Source organism: Thamnophis elegans, chromosome 1 (genome assembly GCF_009769535.1).
Source record: "Thamnophis elegans isolate rThaEle1 chromosome 1, rThaEle1.pri, whole genome shotgun sequence".
Classification (NCBI taxonomy): domain Eukaryota; kingdom Metazoa; phylum Chordata; class Lepidosauria; order Squamata; family Colubridae; genus Thamnophis; species Thamnophis elegans.
Genome location: NC_045541.1, coordinates 126,131,991 through 126,155,983, shown reverse-complemented (window position 1 = coordinate 126,155,983; position 23,993 = coordinate 126,131,991). Strand labels below are relative to the sequence as shown.

Below are 23,993 nucleotides of genomic sequence, written 5' to 3'. Positions count from 1 at the left end.
GAAACTTGTCCAATTTGGTACTTGATGCATTTTGATGAGAAAATTTTGACCACTTTGACACATTGTTTGTTGGGACTGGCTAAAGGTTATTAATGTTGGTTGCCTCCCTTTCCAGCTGATCAAAGGGTCACACATCAGTCATGTGGTAGCTCTTGTCCTTTGCACGTCCCCTTGTAGTCTTAGCTTCTGTGGTCATTTTGTGTATGTTTGCGCATGTTTTCTTCATCAGTACAGAAGTTTTTATTTTACCATTAACTTTTAGGCTTTTTCCTCATGTAATGATATACAACCCTATTTTTATACATATTGCCTTAAAATATGCATTGTAATTGGTTTGGGAACACATTAATTTACATTGTTCCTTATCGGGGAAAAAATGTTTGCTACTTGTTTTTGATACTTGTCATGCCTCCCAAAGGTACCACTGTGTAAGATACTGGTAATTACATTTTTAAAGACTATTAGCAGATAAATATTATTCCTTTGTACTTAGTTGCTTTTGATTTTTTCCTTTGCAAGTCATTGTAATTATACAACTTCATAATTGTAGGTTACCAGTTTCAGCAGAATGCTTATGCCATATAGTTTAAAATATTTGGATTTAAATTCAGACCGTTAAATTTAACTGAGCTGTCAATTTCAAGCTCAAACAGGTTTTATAAGTAAAATAATGTTTAAATGGTTTGAAAAATGTGCAAATAATTCATCATAAAGACATTTCCAAGATAATTACAATCAAGGTGTTCTTTAAATCAAAATTTATATGTAGCACTGGAATATTTAATACTAAAAAAATATAACTGAAAAGCAGTCTTTGGAACCATGTAATACTGTACTGCAAACGTATACTAATATCTGTCTGGCTATATGCATTCCTTAGCAAAGATATTACAATGTTTATTAACAGCATACTCACCAGAATATTCTTTTTACATAGTGGACATCATTCCACAGCAAAAAGATAAATATTTAATAGAGTACTTTGGATATTTCTACCTTAATTTGCAAAACGTTTAGTGAGTAACAGTGCCAGGAACAAATGCATTTTTTGTGCACAAAATGAATATTAGATAAGTTGGCCAACTTTGAAAAGTTAACAAGAACATTAAAAATAGTATCTAATAGTACTTTTAGCCAGGTTCTCTATTCAGAAAAAAATACACTGATTTTAATTGAAGTTTTGCCTAAAGGCAGTACAACAGTAAGCCCTTTGTAAGCCAGTTCACCACCAAGTAACTGTGTGCTAGAATAACAGAACATCTTATACTCCAGGGATTTTAGTTTTGCAGATGTACTTAGAGTCAAACCCCTTCAGTCTTTTTGTCTTTTCTGTCTTCACTGTTTGAAGCCCAAAAAATCTCTGCAAATAGCTCTTACAATATTAGGCACAATCTGCTCCAGTCCAGTAAATTCTTTTGTGAAGAAAGTATGTGTTTCCTTGGGTTCGGATGCCATATCTTTTAAATCCTCGAGTGGAGCCCAAGCAATACCAACAGAGAATATGTTGATACCTTTAAAAATCATTGAGAAGAAAAAAAACATTGTTGAGAGTGCTTAAAGTTTATGTAGAAAAGGATTTGACATGCTTAATATCTATACAAACAGAACAAATGGCATTGTCTGAAATAGGGAGCTAATTAATAGAGTACTGGACTTAGGACTTTTGCTAAGAGATTGTGCTACTTGAATTCCAGAGGTAGATTCTAGCAAGAAGATTGCAGAATTTCACTAGAATAGCAGGAGAAAAAGAACTTTCTATTGATTCCATCAGTCCTCAATCATGAGTCTTTCCAACTGCTATAATCCAAATGAGCCATGCCCATCAATCAGTGGTGGGATTAAAAAAAAAATATTACCGGTTCTGTGTATGTGGCTTGGTGGGCGGGGCAGGGGAAAGATAACTGTAAAAACAGGATACGCTCACATTTTATCATAAAGCACTTGATATGCATTTATATCATCAGGCATTACTGTGGATAAGTGAACTGTGGGAAATCAGGAGTACTGTAGAGAAAATCTGAAATCAAGCTATTTATACAACCCCTGTCCACCCCCACCCCCCGTCTACCATGTAATTAAACTATATGCAAGATTTCTGAAGCACTTCATCAACATGATAAAATTAAACACCAATTATTTTTTCTGTATGTGTAGGTGTGTGTGAATATATAATTACAGTTTATTTAATTTCCCCAATATGACCTATTTGTCATTTTAAAGTATTGTTTTCTGTTTTAATTCTGATACACAACCCAGAATCACTGTGAGTGGCCCTAGAAATATTGTTATTAAAAAAACAAGCTAAGTATGTCTCAGATCTGAAGTATGGTGTGTTGAATAATTATTTATTTGACGGAGACAATAAATATTACCTGCTTTATGAGCAGCGGTTGCAGGCCCTCGGATGTCATCATAAGACTGGCCATCAGTCAAAATTACCAGAAAATTTTTGTTGGCTCCATCTTTCACAGGTGCAAACACATTTTTGGTTACATAAGTAATGGCTTCTCCTGTAGCAGTACCACCACTCATATAGCGGATTGCTTGAACACCGGAAAGAACCGTTTCCTTTGTTTTATAGTCTGTAAAGCTGAATTCTGTGCGCTGATTATAAGTGAACTGAATAACTGCAATTTTGGCACCAATATCTGTGATATCAAATGATTTGACAACATTACTAATAAATCCAAGCATGAGGTGGAAATTGTTGTCGCCAATACTGCTAGAGCCATCTATGAGGAAAGCTATGTTGACGGAATTATAGCAAGTCTTGCTGCATAACATTTGTTCATGTGCACAGAGTTTTTGAACAAGGGGTTTCACGTGTTTTGTGGTACCAAACCAAGTGGGTATGTTGTAGGAAAAGAATCCATTATTTTGACAGACTGCCTGTTTTTAAAAGCAAAATAAAAAGGCATGAGTATAGCACATGTGCAAAACAGATTTTTTTGTAATACTAAAACTCTTGTTTTGGCAAACACTACAAAGGTTTGCTTGTGATGCATAATACTCATCCTGCGTTTAGGAAGCCTTTATGAGCCAGCTCTTCCAGAGCCTTTCAGGGATTGATGTGCTGTTTAGTCTCCCACCCATCCTCACCCTTTATCATTTACTCATTTTCCTTTAATTTGTCAATATGTATTTGGCATTATCCTCTTGATTTATCCTTGTTGATTTATTAAGGGTCTCTCTACAGGGAAGATATAAAATGTCTTAGATCACTGAGACATTCATAGATATTGTAAGTATATTTATCAAGTTCAGTTTGGGCAACTTAAAACCTGTGTCTAGTATCTCCAGAACATACAGTTGAAATTCATCAGTAAAATTAATCAAGGAGAGAAGCAGCCTAGAACTAAGCAGAATTTCCTGACAGAATAATTAATCAGTGGAACAGCTTGCCTCCAGAAGTTGTGAATGCTCCAACACTGGAAATTTTCAAGAAGAGATAGGACAACCATTTGTCTGAAATGGTGTTTCCTCCTGAGCAGGGGGTTGGACTTGAAGACCTTCAAGGTGCCTTCCAACTCTGTTTTCTAAAAAAAACATTCTAAATTTCTAAATTAACTAAATTTTGATAGTTTAGGGCATTAGTTCAGATTTTGTAAAGCTAGGGATGGAGGTATCCCAATTCCAATTTTAATTCCAGTTTTTAAAAAAACTCCAAACCCTGGAAAAATGGAATGAAAAAAATAACTGTATGCTTTCTAGTGACATCAAATACCACATTATCCTCTTAGCAATCTATAAAGCTAGGAAGGTGATTTGTTGCTGATGTTGCCCACTTCTGTATTAAGATATTCTACTATTTAATCAGAACTAAAATGGCTATACTGACTGTACAGTAATACAAACAGGTAGAGATTTTTCTTACCTTTTCAACAAAATTTAGTTCTTCAATCATCCCCAGTTCTTCAGATGTAGGCTTTGCAATTGACACAAAGAATACATTAACACCAAATTCTCTAGCCAATATACCAGCTTCTTCCAGATTATCTGATGGCCAGCCATCTAAGAAAACTACAGTGATTTTAGGAATGCCTTTGCGTACCCCTTTTTCAATAGAAAAAAATCTTTGTGCTGAGTGTTTCAAAGCTCTTCCTGATAGAGAGGAAGGAAAAAAAGAATGTTATTATTCTCAGTACAATAAAATTCACAATATGTGTTTAATATCTAAAAAGAAAGATCTTATTTAAGGAACTACCATGAAAATAAATTGTACAATTATTTGTAATTTTCTTCTATAACAAGTACACCTGCTATTTACATTTTATGATGGTGCAAATTACATAAAATTATTTTCATTATTTAGAACATTATTTGACAGTCATTCCAATGCCAAGAGTATTACATGTGCCAATAACTCAGATGAAATGAAAATTTCATTCATACATGATAAATTAATTCCTCTAACTAAGGAAAGTCTTCCACCAAAAAAATGGAGAAAAACAACCATCCCACCCACCATAACCCATAACTATTATTCACTCTCAAATTCTGTTTAGCTGGGTTGGGGAACTGATTTGGACTTGGGTATGCAAGAATAGAGAAGGGAAAAGACCCATTCCTTGTATGAACATCTCTATACATGCAATGCTAGGTTTAATCCATTTTAATCCATACTAATCCATAAAACTCTGCTCTGTTGGATCACTGTTTCAGAGATAATTCCTTATCTAAATAGAGAATTCCCATAGGTAAGCAACAAAAAAAAAATCAGTGGGAGTGAGAGCCACTTCCAACTTCCTGTCAGATTCCCTATTGAATTTCTTATGGGAAACTGGCAGTGAACATAAAAAATCTTCCTTGTCTCTATCCCTCTGTGTCCCCCCTCTCTTTTTTCAATATATTGAAAAAAATCTAAACATGTAAGGAGATATTTCACACATGTATCTGCCTTGATAGTAACCCCTGTTAAACGTATAGCATAATCAAACATCAGGAGCTGACCACAGGAAATGTTTTATGATGTTTTGTATTGTGTCATAAAATGTTTTATGATAATTTTTATGTCATAAAACACTTTATGAAATTTGTCAAATTTCAATTCCACAGGAGTCACATGTGGGAAATTTTTAATGCAGTCTGCAAATAAGTTCATCTATGGTACCTTGATTGAAAAAGGTTTGTCCTATAATGCACTGTTTCATCCAGTTAGAAGTTTGAAACAAAAGAATTCTAATAGTATATTATAAAATATTTGTTATATTTGACCTGCATGGACAAGAATTACCTGTATTGGAATTGCCTCCTTGGAAAGCTATTTCTTTTATCGCAAATAAAACATCTTTTGAAGCAGTGAAGTTGTTCAGATAAAATTCAGTTTTTGGATAATCACTGGGAAAAGAACACATGAACTAAGATGTGTGGCATGCAACAATTAGGATGTGAATACAATTCTCATTCACTTTTTATATAAAAAATAACTTGACTCAACATTTGCTTCTGTTTTTCAGTTGTTAAGTTGTACCCAGCTCTTTAAAAGACCATGGACCATAGCATGGCCATATCATCTGCCCCCTTGTCCTCTGCTGTCTCCCAGAGTTTGCCCAAATTTATGTTTATTGCATTGATGACACTATATGATCATCTCATTCTCTGCCGTCTCCTCCTCCTTTTGCCCTAGAAGATAGGCTCAAGATCCACATGGATCTTGACAGACTTGAACACTGGGCCTATCTAACAAATGAAATTCAATGTAGAGAAAAGTAAAGTCCTACGCTTAGGTAAGAAAAACCAAAAGTACACATATAAACTGGGTGAAACCAGGTTTAATAGCAGTGATTGTGAGAGGGATCTTGGAGTCTTAGTTGACAACCAGCTAAATATTAGCCAGCTGTGTGCAGTGGCTGCCAAAAAAGCCAATGCAAACCTATGTTTCATTAACAGAGGGATACAATCAAGATCAAGTGAGGTACTAATACCACTCTATAAAGCCCTAGTAAGACCACACCTAGAGTACTGCATCCAGTTTTGGTCACCACACTATAAAAAAGATGTTGAGATTCTAGAAAAAGTGCAGAGAAGAGCAACCAGGATGATTGGGGAATGGAGACTAAAACATGAAGAACGGTTACAGGGGCTGGGCATGGCTAGTTTAGTGAAGAGAAGGACCAGGGGTGGCATGATAGCAGTGTTCCAATATTTGAGGGGCTGCCATAGAGAGGAGGGGGTAAAGCTATTTTCCAAAGCACCTGAAGGCCAGACAAAGAATAATGGATGGAAACTGACCAAGGAGAGATTCAACCTAGAAACAAACTTTCTGACAGAATAATCAACCAATGGAACAGCTTGCATTCGGAAGTTGTGGGAGCTTCATCTCTTAAGACTTTCAAGAAGAAATTGGACTGCCATTTGTCAGAAATGGTGTAGGCTCTCCTGCTTGAGTGGGGGGTTGGACTAGATGACCTTCAAGATCCCTTCCAACTCTGTTAATCTGTTAATTACCAGGGCACTGATGATGTTTTCTAGTTGGATAATGAAACATTTGCAAGAAAATAATCAAGCTCGGAGAGCACCAAGGACCCTACAGTTCAACCCTGAGTTACAATTATTATCTTCTATTGGAAACCATCATGAGATAGACCACAGAGCAGAGAATCATCTCCACAAGAAGACAAGAACTATACTTTTTGCCAGCAATAACAGCATCTTGTAAGACTGTGCTTTACCTCTCTTCCTTCTTATTGTTTAGTCAATCAGGGAGGCACTTGTCTAGCTGTTTCTGAAAACTATATTGTCTCCCAGAACTTAAAAAAAGAGGTTTAGACCCCTTTGCCTAAGTAACAGGTTTTTTCTTTGCATATTTCTGTCAGGGCTATCACCCTTACTTTCTGTCCTATCTCTCCTGTCAGTCACAGTGTTCCCTCCCCGTGCCACAAAATACTTCCAGGTCAGAGTAATAGAACAAACTGCAGATTCCCTTCTTTCTTTCTTTTCGTTGCTGCAACTATCACAGATTACAAGACAAATTCTGTAATGCAGCTATACAAATGCACCTTTGTAAGAGAGAACAAACTAAGAGAAAAAGACAGACATGTACTAAAAATAATAAAAAGTCATGGGTTGTGTTGTAAAGCAGAAAGAGTCAGGAAAGGGTTAATTGAGCTATAATTAGGGAGTAATAAGAACAGAGAGGTGAAGTGAAGAATAAAGGTAGTTAAACAGAGAAACTTTCAAGGCTCAAAAAACAGAACTCTACTGTAGGAAATCAAGTGGGGATAAAAAAGAAAAAGAGCTAACGTTTAAAAATGTGGAAGAAGAAAGCCTGATCTCTCTCCTGTCATAATTTGTTATAAACATACTGCAGCACCCTGCCATTCCTAACATTGCCAAGAAAAGTGCATGCATGTAGTCAACACAAGAATGTATTTTTCCTTTTTAATCTTTGTAGTTACCCCAGAGCAAAGTTATGTATTAAAAAGTATTGGGTTCATTTCAATACATTTTTGCCAAACACCTGTTAAGCCTATTTTTCTGATTTTCCTCACTATAATACTGCAAATGGACCATAATCATTGGATAGGTGTCAAGCAAAAATGCATCTAATTTAAGAAGTGCTATTTTCAATTTAGTTCTTGTCCTGCCTTAATCACTTGTCAGTGTTTTTCCACTATTAACTGCCTTAAAATATGAAACTTTCCTTGGCTCCCTATAAAAGTTTTTTTTTAAAAAAATGTTCATTTTGGAGCCTAGATTCTATTAATTCTCTTGGATGAAACACTTGTGGTCCTCATGTGGTCAACAAATATAATTGCAGTAATTCTTTTGTGTCTGAAAGTTTTATGGGCTAACCCATCAACTTGGTAATAAGCAGCTAAACTCTTCCAGATGTTTTGGGCATTTTATTCTATGTGTATTTTAAAATCTGCTTATTTTTATTTTGTTCCTAAAGTAACCAACATTGTTTTGGTAATAGGTAGTGAGGATAGTAGAATCTATTATTTGGGAACAGTTGCAGGGAAATATCCTACACTTTTGACTCTCACAGCCATTGCAACTTTTACAAGAATGAAAGTATAAATTATAGGATTCCTCTTACCCCTAAAACTGGAAAATTATCAATCTAGAAGGCTGAATCACAGGCCAGAAACAGGAATATGAATACAAATCTCCCACTGATCTGAAATATATTTTATCCTGTTTGTTAATGGCATAGAAGACACTTGCACACCGATGATCCCAGATTCATATCCAAATAAAATTTTTATTCTATTGTATGCAGCACATTCCTAAAATACTTTTACGTTAAAGAGAACTGCTCTGGCATTGAATTCCATTTGAAAATACTATACCAAATAAGGAGACTTGTTATGTTTTGTTATTTAACCTAAAATTCATTCACACCCAAGGCTAAAACTATTAGCAGAGCACTACATTCCAACTCCTCATTATGAAGTTCAAGGAACAAGGATTTGATCAAAGCAGAATCTGCAGCAAGCTTGAAATGCTAAAGAGAAAAACTCTACTACAATGTTTTGTTGAATGTAGTTCCAACAGCAGTGTGCTAGATATGGTTACTGAACTATAAAATACCCCGATTAGAGTTTTCTGCACTTTGCAATAACAATAGCAGTATCTATTTTGTGGAATTGGAAATTATGGAAAGTTGAGTTTTTAAGTATTTAAGAGTTCTGCATTAAAGAAAAATGGGAAATATAGAAAAAACATAGGCAACATCAAAGGAAACTCAAGGAAAGCTTCTACCACAAACACTTTGATTTTGATTTCTCCATTGGGCATAGTCCAAATGGTCAGTTGCAACTCTAAGATTCTAAGCAAAGCATAATGCTATAAATCATAGCGCTTAAGAAGGAATAATATACGAAAAAGAATGTATTTCTCATACCTGGCTTGTATTACTCCCACATGTGGGCCTTCAGGTCCGATTCCCAGCATCATTGCCACCTTCCCAATAAAGTTTTTCTGCAAATTAAATCTGCGCTGCCCAATATTGTAGCTTCCATCAATCAGGAAAGCAATATCGGCTTGACAATCTATGAACATGAAAAATAGTTTATTAACAAAATGATACAATAATTTTAGAGATTTATTTTATGTGGTATATGATAATAACTTACCTTTGTTTCCAGACTTTTTCACAACAGGTTTTTTAGGTCGTTTTCCTCAAAAAAAGAAACAAAGATAATTTAACCTTCTATATTTTGATATAAACACTAATGTGTTATCAAGTAAACCTGAAGATAGTCTGCCCTCTTCTATGCATCCTTATCTCTTGTACATGGGAAAATATGTATATGTATTGTTTTTGGTGACTCTCAATCATCTAAGACATGGATGTCCCAAAGGTGTTTTGAAAAATTTTCTTGGTTTTTTTTCCTTCTTTGAAAACATTTTGCTTCTCATCTAAGAAGCTTCTTCAGTTTCAAGAATTGTATCAGGAAAGTCCAGTTGCCTTTACAAAAGCACCTTTGGGATTCTTCCTACTATTAAATATACTTTAGAAAAATGGAAGAATAAATGCAAAATTGCTTATTTCCTGAGAAGCTTTTGGTGGAAAAAGACTTGTTCTTTATTGATTTTTTTTTACCTGCAAATGGCCGTGCTGTTGAAATAGGATGTCCAGCTGCTTCAAGGGCTTCACCTTTAACACCTATTATCACATTGAAAAATAAAAGAAATTTATTGCCCTGCTCTCAAAAGAGGTAAAAAGAGGTTGAGTTTGTGAATTATTCCAATTTTGCTTAGGAAAGTAAATTACAAGCAAGCTGAAATCTAAATTGTGCTAAATCTCAAAGAAGCATTTTCCTCTTTCTCTACATCCTCTTCCTTCATCCTTCTATGAGTCTCTTGTTGAAAGTATATTATTACCAGAATCAAAATAGTAGAAAAACTACAGTTAAAAATGTATTGTTGCACATCTTTATGATGTTGTGATATGTCCTATATCTGAGCACCACTTCCCATACTTTCTTTCTATTTAATGTAACATAGTAAAATCATCAAAATACACATCTCATCATCCTTGTACTACAGTTAAACCTCTATAAAAGCACGCAGCCTTTTCCACAATATTTTGCAAATAGTTCTACACCACACAGGGAGACTACAGTTACAGAAGACCAAATACTTCCCATCACAGAAGCTTATTTCTGACATGGAAAAGGAGAGGAAGGTTGGAGCCAGCATGGAGTTCTCCCTTTCTCTTGGACATTCTCTAACTAACATTCCAATAGAGTTGAAGGGTCTAATAAGACAGAAAGTAACAACAATTTGCTTTAGCTTCCAATTTCTGCTTTGATCAAATATGAATTGGCTATTGGGAGCCAAGGACACAACTTTAGGAAAGTTGAGTCCTAAAGAAGAATAAAAGCTACACATATTTGAAATATATGCTCTAAATTCGAGTTACAGCTGAGAGGTCTCTGCAACCAAACACGTCTCTGTGTTTTACACTTTAAGAGTGTATTTTATGTTATTTCCATGTCTGAAAATGTCATATAAGGACATTCAAATTAATCAAGGAATTGGAATAGTAAATTACGTTTGAACCATTTTTGTTTGATAAAAGGGCAATAAGAAAAAAATATGAGAAAAACTATACCATTTATATATTTGGAATAAAGTTGTTCTCTTCTGAACACAGGTTCATTCCAAGCAACCAGAAGGAAGAGTTTGAGTTTTTTTAAACACCAAGAATAGTTTTTTAAATACCAAGAATAGTTAAGCACCAAGAATAGTTCAGTTACAAAATTCATTATCTCAAATGCTGGGTTAATTTCTAAAACTTTTGAGAAAATAAATCATCCACTTACTAGCTACTGAAAATGATGATCTTGACTTAGAGAAGAGTTGGGACTGGATTCCATTGGCATATATTGCAGAGTAGTTTCCACGCCCTGGTAACATCTTCACTCTTACAGCCCCACCTGAACTGGTGATCACACCTCTGCAGAAAAATAAGATTTTCAAAGGCAAGTACTGTACAAATAAAGTGCATACAACTACTACTCTTTGTAGCATGCCACATTTGTTCATGCTAAAAGTAAGAACTGCTCCATCAACATGTCAGACATTGTGAAATAAGAGCCAATTGCCTAGGTTCATAAGCATGCTTAATCATAAAATGGATATGGCAAGTTGCAGTACTTAGTCTGCATGTTGTTCTCACAGCACTTTTTTGCAACCTCTAGAGTAGGGGTGTCAAACTCCAGCCAGCGGGGTGCATAGATCTGGCCCATGCAAACAGCGAAGGAGTGGCTCATGGTGCCTCTGCGAAAACAGAACTCAGGAGGGTTCTGCCTGCTCCCCTGAGCTCCATTTTTGGCTACGATGGCCTCCTGCAACCCTCTGCCAGCGAAAATGGAGTACAGGAGGACTGCTCGGGCAGTCCACAGATGTCCTGACACAAGTGACGTTGAGCTCATATGTCCCCCCCCAGCTCCTCTGAGATCAAACACCACTCTGATGTGGTCCTCACTGAAATCGAGTTTGACACCCCTGCTCTAGAGTCTGCTGAGTGTTTCCCCCTCCAGTGGGACAGGCCAACCTTTCTATTTTTAGAGACTCACAGGAACATTCTGAACTCTTAGCTGTTGTGGAAGGTCTAAAAGTACATTATACCAAATCCAATGACATCATAAAGTGTTACAATTCTGTGATCCAAATATTTTTTAAAAATACGCCCTTGCACCCAAAAAAACTATGTTCACAAAGCATTTAAAACATCATCTTAAAAATATGAACAGTAGCTAAATATATGCATGTCATACATACAAGAACTGGACAAAGAAATGGACTCATTTGAATAATCTAGGAAAAGAGCAAAAGTCACTGTGAGTTGAATTTCATCTAATATACTTAAGCTAAAAGCTTCATTCAAAATACACACTGGAAGTGGAGCTCTGCAGAGACAATGGCCTGGGGAACAAGGAGAGTTAGATGCCTATCTCATGAGCTTCATGCCAAATCTGAACATAGCTGAGTAGAAGGGAGAAGATCTAAGCAGTCATTGTTTTCAGAAGATATTTAGGTTTAATCCTTCAAGGTTGTCCAGACCAGAAAACAAACTCTGTTAGATTAGAATTAAATTTTACTCAGACAGACTATATTAACAGAATCTTGCAAGTGTGATTGTTTTTCCTCTCTTCTTCGTATATCCCATATGTCAGGGAACAGTCACCCTGAATCTCTTCCTAATATGATGTGATTTCCAAGAGCTCAAGAAATGCTTTTTCCCTTTTTGTTTTTATAATACTTTTTATAATATTCAGGTTCTGACTTTTTCCCTCATCTTCATATCTCTCTATACATAGCATGCTATTCTATCCTACAAAAACATACTGTTTCTAATGGTAGGCTAACATTATTGCCCTTATATATCTATACTTTCTCATATTCCTCTTATATCTAGAGATATTTACATCAATCCAATGTGTTCACCAATGCTGAATCATATGCAAGTAATGTAAAAATATTGGGAATGTTTATTCATTGAAAACTTCATGATTTTAAAAGTTGGCTGTCCAGAATACAATGATTCAATTATTGTTTTTATATTTGTACTTTCTTCCTTTAAACCAATTTAACTTTTGAAAAATGCATCCACCTTCCTTTTCTTAACTTCTTAGATCAGAAATTACGTTACCTCATGCATTCATGTATTAGGTTTTACATGATTTTCGCTTAATGAGCACATGATACAAAATAACATCTGCATCATTCTGATGTGAGAGATTAAGAAATAGAAGTTGGACTGAGTTTACGATGGTAAATATGAACTCGATATATCCCTTCTTGCAACACTTTTGAGCAACAGGTCCTGGATCTGGTAATATTGCCATGAGAGCAAATTAAACAAGGCTTTGTATGGCATATTATGGCAATTTTTTTACAATGACATGAATGGGGGCAGGGGGATGGAGAAAGTGACAATGAAAGTGTTCAATCAAAGAATTGAGAGTATTCAGAGTAGAGAAGCTGGCTGAATTTTAAAGAATATAGACAAAGAAGAGAAGAATGAGTGACAACAAGGATGAGAGAGAGAGGCCACAAGAGACAGGGATCATTGTGACCAAGTACATGATTACATTATTGGCCACATTATTAAATCAGGAGAGAGAGATACCATGGTGACATTCAACTAGAAGGTAGATGGGAAACATTAAATGGAGTTTCTGAAGCTTTTGTGTTGAATTGCTTAATTCAATATTTATTAAATAAAAGCATAAGTTAAATTTAGAAATCTCTCTTTACTACTTTATTGTTATAGTCTCTTGATTCAAAGACTTAAACTACAATTATAAAGGGTTCTCATTTAATTCCTAGCCAGATACCAGTCCAAGATCTATTTTAATTCTTCCTAGTTTAATTATTTTTATTTAATTATTTCCATTTTATGAATTCCATGATCTAATTCAATTTAATTTAAATTTTTATTTTATTTTATTTTTTCCTATTTTAATTCTTCCAAGATCTATTTTAATTCTTCCTGTGCTTTCAGGCCATACACAGTTACATGTTCCATTAATCTTTAATTTCCTATCAGTCTTACTATTCATTCATAATTTCTATTGCATGGTTGATAATAAATCTTACCTGTGAATGGCAGCTCCACAGATACTAGATTCAGAGGCATACTCAATGTTTCCATAGACATAGAACTGCCATATATGACAATTTGCTGGACAGATGACATCTGCTGGATCCTTTCTAAGATCATATCCTCTTGTAAAACATGTAATAACAGTGGGGGCTACAGAGTAGATTAAATATATATATAATACAAGTTTCCTGGAAATATCAGCACAATACATGCAAAACATCCACATATAATTATATTTTGCATTACTATCATTTCAGATGAATCCACTGAATGATGAAAGCCTCTTCAGGAAAGGTTATAGACTAACTTACCATACTGTTCCAGTATACTGATTTTTTTTAACTTCCCTATCCAGAGCTGAGATAAAGACTCAGAGGCATAAAATTACCATAATTCACACATACAAATTTAAACATTGTTTTTTCAATAATTCTCTTTAATTTTAATAAGTAAATTAAAAAGTATCTTCCTTATAGTGATATGCTAGTCCTGACCAGTCTCTTTTACTTCTTTTCCTTCCTGCATGCTGTTCCCTTTTATCTATTTTATAGTTTACAATACATGCATTAAATTTTCTAGTGTTTGATGAAAGGTTTATTATAAAACCCACTATATCTTACACCTCATGCAATGACATTAGATTAATTAAAGATTTAATAAAACAAAGTCTGATCCTATCCTTCTGTAGAGATAATTTTAAATACTTTGGTGAAACTACAAGAACCAATGGGATTCTTGTGTAAATTGGACTGTTTATAGGTATTGTATTCCTTTGGAAAAATATTTAACATATATGGTTCCAAACACTATAACTATATCTTGGCATCCTTGCTGTATGCTTCCAGTATGCTAAACTGCTTGAATAGAAAAGGAAAAAAAATATTCAAAAATGCTATTCAGCCTTTCACAGCAGATGTAACTGCAATAGCCATCCAGTGGACTTTTGGTCTTATTGTCATAAGAAATTAAAATTATGACCTTTTTAAATTGAGCATAAATATTTATTCAACTCTTTTTTTTTGAAAAAGAATTATTTTCATCTTTTCATGTCTGTTGAATTTACCTCCCTAAAAATGATCAGTAGACCAAATTACAATTCATGATTTATAGAAAATTTGAAAAGCAATATAAAATTGGTTCCTAAAACACATTATATAATTTGGAGTTGACCATCGTGAAACACAAAAGTTGAGTTTGATATTAATTTGTGTATTTAACCTCATTGCATTAAAATAGACAACCAGCTTGGTTAGTGGTTAAAGGCACCAGACTAGAAATCTGTGAGGTTTAGTCCCACTTAGGCTCAAAATCAGCTGGGTGACCTTGGCCCAGTCATTCTTTCAGCCCTAAGAAGTAGGCAATGACAGGCAACTTCTAAAGTCTTGTCTAGAAAACTACAAGAGTCTTTACTGACTTCCAAGGGGTGTGCACACGCACACACACAGAGACTTCAAACACATAATTAATTTGGTCTTCAGAAAACATAATGACTTCTTTTTCCAAGAATTTTAGGTCTTTAAGACAGGCTTCTTGCTAGATATTCTTTTTAATTTGTCATCTGTTTGCAGCCTTCTAAAAATGCAATGGGTCAGTTAATTCTCAAGTATTCTCTGAAATTCCTTGTCTGGTACATCCTGCACTAGAGAAGCAGGCTCCCTAAGGAAGACAGCAGCTTCAAAGAAAACCTGTTGCTTTGTATATGTTGGCAAATATCTATGTTGATGTCTCTGGTTGTAATTTCAACATTAGTTGCATGATATATTTTAATTCTTTTAAACTTTTGCTGTGGGGCTGATTACTGGTTATGCACTGGTTATGCCTCCATTATTTTGGAGTATAGCTGTTGATTTTCTGTTTTTAATTAAATAATTTCACTGTAATGGTTACAGTTAGTAATGATACATTTAAACTGCAGTCCAGTTCCACACACTTCAGGAATCTGGTATTTGTTAGAGGAGTATGCTTCTCTCTCAGTTGTTAAAAAAATATTAAAGTTTTGAAATACAATAATAATGATGGGGAGAAATATGACAATCCAAATTGTGGTAACCAAGAGGAAATTTAGCACATGTCTTAATACTTTATCATAATTATACTAAAGCCTTAAGGATCTATTTATGTTGCAATAAATTATAATTATTAATCACTTTAATTATTAGTGAATGACTGGGAATATCAATTCACTCTTCTGGATATTGAATAAAAAGTTGCAAAATACAGTGTTTCTAAAGTCTATGTTCTTCCACCTAAATGCACCACTATTTTTATTGCTTAAAAATATATATTTCTATTTTATTTCCAATTATAAAAAGTGGAATGACATATGTGTTCCATAATGATTTACGAGATAATATGAAGACACTGATCAGTTGTTTGTATTTTTTTTCTGTAATACATTTGTAAAATATTAGTTTAATTCATATGATATGATATGGTTTTTGTTATTATATTTAATTCTTTAGAATGCCTGTTCAGTTCTATAACTGAATTGGGAATTATATCAATGATCAATTAATACAGTGCAAACTAGGCAAGAATAATATTCTTCATTCTGAATTCTATGATATCTACTAATGTATCTAAATATGGCAGAAAATTGTATTTAAAGGTATTTGAAATTCTAGTTTTGCTTTGAATTTGGTTCTGTCTCCTATCCCATTCCAAGTTGTTTATAATGATCATCATACATATTAAAATCCATATGATCTAAACTATTTTGCAATTCTGTACCTTATCGATACCTCAACTATTTTATTTATAAGCTCTGTAAACACCCAATGTTTACAAGTTATTCCTAGAGAAGTCATAAATAATAAAAAAACTGAAAGCAATAAGTGTAAAAACGCAGTGTCATCATCTTCTGATGTAGCCAAAGCCATAATCTTTAGGTTTCAAAGTTGGGGGAGGAGTCAGCTCTGTCTATTGAAGATTAAGAGAATGGAAGCCTGCTGGATCTTAAAGGGAATGTGTTCTACAAGGCAGGGGCTACCAATTGAAAAGGCATAATGTCATAGGACCCACTTAAATACCCATATTTAAGGAAAGGGACCTGGAGCATATCTACTGTATCTGGTCTAGTTAGATAAGAAAGAGACGGTCCCACAATTAACCTGGCCCCATTCCATATAGGGATTTAAATGTTATAACCAGCACCTTGAATGCCATCTGGGAAAAAAACATAGGAGGCATTACAGTTGTAGGAAAAGGAATGGCAGAACCTAGGGGCAGAATAAAAAGAGAGATCAGACTAGAATCCCTACGTAGCCACAAAGTGAACAAACACCAAACCTACCTGAGTGGTGTTGACCCTTATCTAACTCTAACTGGGTGCTGACCGTTAGTTGATAAGATTCCTGTGCTTTTAGCAATAAATCAGCTTAATTTAACCTTCCTGCGTAGACCTGGTCTTTCATGCCTGATAGCAGTTCATATTATGTGCCACATCACATTCTGGACCAACTTTATATATTTAACCTGATCATCAATTCACAAATCAATAGTAGAGGAGGTTATAGGAATGAATATAAAATCATAAAAAGAGGGTTCTATTGTAATTATCTGCATGTTACCTCTATGACATTTTTAAAACCTATCTATAAATACAAGACACTATAACTGATAAGAGTTGGTTTCCTTTACAGTAACAGCCAATTCATTGATGATACATAAAGCCTCTATTCTTCGATACAACTTAGAATTGTATGGAAAAACTCAGAATACTTTTCTTCACTTATAAAAGCAGAGTTTATTTCTTCTACAACAATTATCTTGTAGGGTAAAGGGAAAAAAGAAAGAAAAGAATTGACTTCCGACTCTTTTTAAGCACAGAATAAAATAATAGCATTACAGTTTCAACTTTTTAAAATATTTATATGTTTAATACATGCTAGCTATTTCTAGAAAACAAACTTATCTAATCAGCAAAACCCAAGCCAAAGTTTCATTTTTTTTCAACTCAAGCACAAAATCCAGAAGTGGCTTCCATGTAGAAACCAAGTTCAATATACTCTTTTCTTTGATTAGAGCAGTTAATTAGCCATCTCTGCTAGTTCCATTCTATTTTTCTAGTCATTCATCTATTGTGGGAGTTAGAATATATTTCAATTTTTGTCCATAAAGCATTCTTGTTGCTGTCAACATATATAATAGGGAGGTACCAGATTTTTTCAAGGTCCTTGTCCATTAAGTCTAATAGTAAAGTTTGACTAATTTCATTCATTTTGATTTGTATTTTATTCTTTGACAAATTTAATAAAATTATTAAATTATTAAAAACTCAATCATCTTTAGCACTTCGCAAAGGCCTCAGCCTGAATCAGACCAACATTAAAGAAACTCAGTTCATCAGCTTTACACTAGAAAAAAAAGAAATAGCAAAAGAAAGAGTGACTTAAAAAACAACACAGAGATAAAATTCAAACGTGGACCCCAAAATTGCAACTCATAACAAGTATGCCCATTGTCTATCTCTATTATGAAAAATAATAGAGATTAAAGATTGAAATGAAATGCTGACTTAATAAAATAATGTAATCCTAATAATGGAAAGAATAGGTTGATACATGTGGAACATATGTTTCATTTTCCTATACCATTTTTGAAGCCCCCCCCTAATTTCTATAACAATGCACCCATCAATTTTTGTACTTTAATTTCACAAATATTCTAACTGGAAAAATCACTTTTCAAAAGAAATTAGCATAAAGTTCTTTATGTTCTAAAGTACTTTAACTAGTTATAAAAGGAGCAGCTAGCAGGTAAGTTTCAGAATTCCAAAGTTGCCTTTGAAGTATTATGTATGGCAAAAGTGTATCTTTGGATTTTAAATTTTATAATTTAGGAAAAGTTGAATGCAGCCACTTTCTTCTCCATTGATGCTGGTTCTTAAACATCTATAATAAAAAACCTGCAACTGTGCTATGTTCCCACATAATTTTAATGTAACTTTATCTTTATACCAAAGCAAAAAATGACTTTCTTAATTGCTGTATCTCGGTTAAAGCAAAAACAGAGTCCCTTATTCGATATTTTATCATGCATTGGGGAGGGGAGAAGAAATAATCCTGCATTTCCTTTTATACAGTAATTTAACACTTAAAAACGGTTTCTTTGAGTTGAAGAAAAAGGAAGCCACATCCTGGCGCTAGAACGATTAAGATTAAATAGCAGAAACTGCAGAAACTGAACACCGAAATCAAAAGAGATCCTAGGAACAAACGTCAAAGAAAATGTTCTGAAGGCGGGGAAATAAAGACGCTTTGCCATTCTTACAACGAAGGAGGAAAGCCGTAACCGACGAAGATGTTTCTGAACTCACCGGAACGTTCAACTCTCTTGGCCATCCCGGCCGCCAAAATGACACCTGCAATCAAAGGCGGGGAAGGAAGGGGCTTACACGAAGCCCTGGGGTGGGGGGAGGCAAGCAAGCCGCTCGGAAGGCAGGAGAGAGCTTGCCGTCGAGCCTCCCTCTCCCCTCGGCTATTTCACCCCCGCGGAAGGCGCTTGCTTGCTTGCCGCTCTCCAATGGTCGCGAGGGGACAGAGCGCTAGATACTCACCTAGGAAGAGCACGACGGGCGCCATGGAAGCACCTAAGGAGAGAGAAGGGGCGCCGTCAGGGTACGGGTAAACTCTGGGAGGCATTCTCTCGTCCTCTCCAGAGTGAAAAGAGGCGCGAAGCGGGGGACGCAATACCTTTGGGCTGAGGGGTGGGCTTTCTTCTGGCTCCCGGTCGGCAAGGGCTCACACACCCCAGAAGAGAATTGGGAAGATGCAGAACCGGTATGTGTATGTGTGGAAATACGGCCCCGTTCAATGAAGCGTCAGGGAGAGAAGGCGTGAAGGCTTGGCGGAGAAGAGAGAGATGAGGCGGTCGCAGGTGGAAGCTTGATGGAGCCGCGCGGGGTATTCGCCGGTTCCTGCGTGCGCTTTGCCTTTTAAATACCCCCCGGGCGCATGAGCAACGCTGGGCAGGCTCTGGTCGGCCTGGGTGGGCTGAGAAGGCGGTTGTCCCAGAAGGGAGGCAGGGCGCCAAGGCCCACTAGGGTGCGCCGGACTCGGGCCTTTTGGCAGCTGCAGCCGCTGCTTGTGAGGAATTCCCCAGAGCCAACAGGTGCACTGCATCCCTCGCGCTGTTGAAGCGCGCGCTTCGCGGCACGGAGAGCTCGCCTGCCACCATTTAAAGCCCGCGTTTTCTTCTCCCGTCCCATTGAATGAGGGTGAGGGACCCCCACCCCACCCACGCTGCTCGTGTCCTGTGCGTTTATTTGCCGCGGTTTTTTTGCTTAAGGTCGGGTGAAAGGCATAAAGGAACGAAGGTCCGTCTCGGCCCCTCCGTAAATTCTCCCTCGTGAATTGGCGATGCACTAAATGGAGTTTAGAGAATTGGTCCATCTTAACTGTAGGCTTGTAGTCCCTATGGCTGACCCGACCTCTGCGACATTTCAGAAGAGGGTTTTTTTTTTTTACGTCGTTTTGTTTATCGTAGCCAAAGGTTGAAGTTCGCGTCATCAACCTATCTAGGCCCCTGGGATAGCTCCCTTTGCTTTCATTGAAGCCTTGTGGTGGACAAATGGGAGACTACAGGATCCATCCCATAAAAGAGTATTTTGTTCTCCCAATGCAGCATCTGCAGTACATTGATTCTTGTAACAAGGTACTTCAAGGACATAGGTCTCAACTATTTTTGTCCTGGGGTCATTCAGAACATAACATATGTCTTCTCATATTTACATTCTTCTGATGGCCACCCTTAATTTTAGCTTCCTTCATGTTTCCTTCTCCCCCATCATCTTCCTCTCTCTTTCCCTCCTCAATTTTTTCCTACCCATATACTTTAAATATAGTAAATGCAGTAAAGAAACTGCCATCTCTCTGTCCCCTCCCCCTTCTCCCATCCATCCATCAATCTATTTATCATCTATCATTTATTTATTCCCACCTTTATTATTTTTACAATATAAGTCAAGGCGACAAACATACCTAATGCTCCATTCTCCGCCCCCCCCCAAAACCTTCATTATTATTTTTTATCAGATCACAAACCTGAAGAATGCCACTGGCCCTGATGATACCTTACTGATATGATTGAGTGAAAACAGCATGTCAGAGGAAATTGTTTTCCTCTGCACAGCTGCCACTAGGAAGTAACATTTTGGGCTTGTTGTTTGCCTTCATAATACTCTCGGTCAAGATTCTATTATGGGGCAATATTTTCAACCCATATTTTAAGATTTGTGTGGTGTGCTTATGATCCTATTAATGGCCCATGGTCTAAACTTTTAATATATGTTCTCGGTGATGCATTCTGAGTTTGGATTTTCTCCCTTTAAAAATATGTTTGGTTTCTACTTGCATGCTTTCAACTAGCAAATAAAACCATGTTTATTTATATGAAATTTGAGAGTGGATTTTAGTCCTGGAATCTGCATTGCTATTATATTACCTGATATGTTTTTTTTTAATTGAACACATTTTAATTGCAATAACCTTGTATTTATTTGTACTGGCCTCATCTTGATTCTTTTTGAGAGCAATAGTGTTATAAATTAAATAATTTGTGATGATTTGAAGATTCAAACTGCAAATAAAAACTGAGAAGTAGAACTCAATTTTAAAGTAGTATTTAGTCTTAATCAGAAGGAAATGTTTGAATGTTGAAGCCCAGACTATCATAGCCAGTGTTGTTACTAAAGCTTGCAGAATTCTGCAGAATATAAGCTTGCTGCTTTTTTTTTTTTTAACATGTAGCATTTAAAGAAGTTATTTCTACTACTTTGCTTTCCCATCTGGGAATTTTTTTTGGCTCTACTCTAATAATTACTGCTGATATTTTGAAACAAGTTTTTTATCCTATTTCCTTGACAAATATTCTGACATATATGTGTTGGTCAAATGATGCTTTCGATAATTTAGTTTAATGAGAAATTATTTTTTCAATTGGACTGGTAAACAAAAATAAACATTTTCTGTGGTATTTAATACCCCACAAATAATTCAGTTTTCCTTTGGATAATCTTACTCTTCTTACTTCTGTGTTAATGACCAATGGCCCACTAAGGTTAGCAGAAAACATGAATTCTGAATCTTATTGTGATAATCACTATAAATGCTTTAATTTTTCCATTTTACTAAAGTAGTGTAGTATAGGAACAAAATTTAAACCACACTAATACTTTACAACAAAAGTCATCACTAGTGACATAGAACAGAAGGCATACCAGTACAATCATGGAATTCTTGCTCAAAATGAGTTAGGCAATTTGCCTGTTTCCAATGATCTTTATAACAGACCCAGCCTCAGTGCTGGGATTCAAAATGTTTTACTATCAGTTCTGTGGGCATGACTTGGTCGGTGTGGTACAGCTTGGTGGGCGTGGCTTGGTGGGCCTGGCAGGGGAAGGATATTGTAAAATCTCAATTCCCTCCCTACTCCAGGGGAAGGTTACTGAAAAATCCACATTCCCTCCCAATCAGCTGGGACTTGGGAGGCAGAGAATAGATGGGGGTGGATCCAGTCAGAGGTGGTATTTACCGGTTCTTCGAGCTACTCAAAATTTCCACTACCGGTTCTCCAGAACTAGTCAGAATCTGCTGCATACCACCTCTGCAATACCTAATAAAAAGTAAAGTCTATTAAATTTTAATCAAAACTTACTTTCATAAATGAGCAGGACCATATAAATTAATTAAATTATACATAGTCACATCTGAAAGCTTCCTTTCTTTCTTCAGATTATTATACTTCTTTTAAAATAAAACATCTGGTTTGGTTTTCTTTTTTAGAAAGAATCTGACAGTCTATAGCAATCTATCTTAATATGAAATGAAACCAAACAAGTAACAACTATATATGTTCATACTGATGTAAGATTCTGTAGTCATTATTAGATTATTTCTTTCTTCTTTGCACATCATGTTTAATTATAATGCCTGGATTATAATTTTTGTTTTCTAAAATTAGTGAAGATACTGTATTTGAAATCAAAGGTTAATTTGTGAATGGGGTAAATTGATGCCAGTTATTAATATATTGAAGGGATCAGAAGTGAATTATTAGTCCACTTCCAAATATATTTTAATGACAACAAAAAAAGAGTGATTCAAAAACAACAACACCCTGCAAGACATGTACTTTAGTATGATAAATTTGATATATTGTAGCACAGACTAATTTTTCCTGGTTCATTTTCCAGCAGCTGAAACCTTCATACTAAATCTATAGTGAGCACCAGTTTGATTTTTCCATTATGTATTTTTGATTAGGCACCAGTTGAATTGTTGGTTTGCATCACAATCCATCTACTCTAAATTCTCAGTTATTTAAGTGTAAATTATAAAGATTTTACATTACAATAAGAATTACTAATTAGATTAAATTCTTATGTAGATAAATAGTGGCGTAGTTTTGTTTTAGGAAATAGTACATCTGGACTAATACTTATGTTTGCAATTGCATGGATGATGTATTTTGCAGCTATAATTTCAACAAGCATATGGGAAGCACTTATTTACTGAATTGACAAAGCAACTATAATGTTAGGAAAATGGTCTGTAACTTGTACAACTTTGCATATTATTAGAAAATGATTCAATTCAATGCATTTACACTATTCTCACAATTGTTCAGCTAATTAATCTTTATGTTGAAGTATTTAAGTGCAACATTTGAAGTGTCCATTGTTTCTCTAATTGTAATTTCAGTAGAAATTAGGAGGCAGTGTTGTCCATTGTATTTTTAGAATTTATTTAATTTGGACATTTTTAATAGTGAACAAACAGCTATGTTTTAATGTGATAGTTTAATGCACAATGTAAAGTGCATTAGTGTGTATATTCGTTAGTTTATTGAAGGATATAATCTATGTAATGTGTGTGTCTGTGTGCATAATGATTAAAAACTATTCATTAAAACACTACAGCATTCTACATAACAAAAGAGTGTCTCCAATCAGCCATGAAAAATTGTCTAGAACAGATCTGGTTTTAACTGGTAAATAATTTAGCAACTGAGGCAAGAGACTGCTCATTCCTGAATGAGCTGTAAATCAAGTCAAATTTGCTAATAACAGTGAACAGCCTGTTTCAATTTAGCCTGATCAGAAGAAAAAAAATCTGCCTCTGCCTCCCAGAAATTTGTCTCTTTGCAGCAAACAGCAAGTTTCACTTTCAGTTTAAGCACCGGCCTCCCAATGATCAGCTGTTTCAGGCTGCAGGATTGCCATAGCCTATTGCCTCCTTCGCAAGCCCCATTTTCTCCGTTTGCTGCAAGGAGGTAAATTGCTGGGAGGCAGAGGCCAAAGGTTGGGGCCCGGTGGTGGGCAGGGCTACATTTGGTGTATAAAATGCACCCAAATTTTCACCCTCTTTTAGAGGGTGAAAATCCAAAAAATACAGTATATACTCAAGCAAGAGACTTTTTTTTGGCTTTT

At 35.5% G+C, this 23,993-nt stretch overlaps 1 protein-coding gene across 1 annotated transcript; it reads right to left on the bottom strand.

Annotated features, from left to right (window-relative positions):
- Positions 1-1,059: 1,059 nt before the first annotated feature.
- Positions 1,060-18,906, bottom strand: COCH (cochlin). Its single transcript, XM_032213670.1, has 11 exons — positions 18,882-18,906; positions 16,295-16,358; positions 13,558-13,752; positions 10,776-10,909; positions 9,551-9,613; positions 9,081-9,125; positions 8,849-8,996; positions 5,234-5,337; positions 3,875-4,101; positions 2,373-2,889; positions 1,060-1,511 (listed from the first exon to the last, which is right to left on the bottom strand). Exons 1-11 carry the CDS (start codon positions 18,904-18,906, stop codon positions 1,336-1,338), a joined length of 1,698 nt encoding a protein of 565 aa, XP_032069561.1. The 3' UTR covers positions 1,060-1,335.
- Between the last annotated feature and the right edge of the window lie 5,087 nt (positions 18,907-23,993).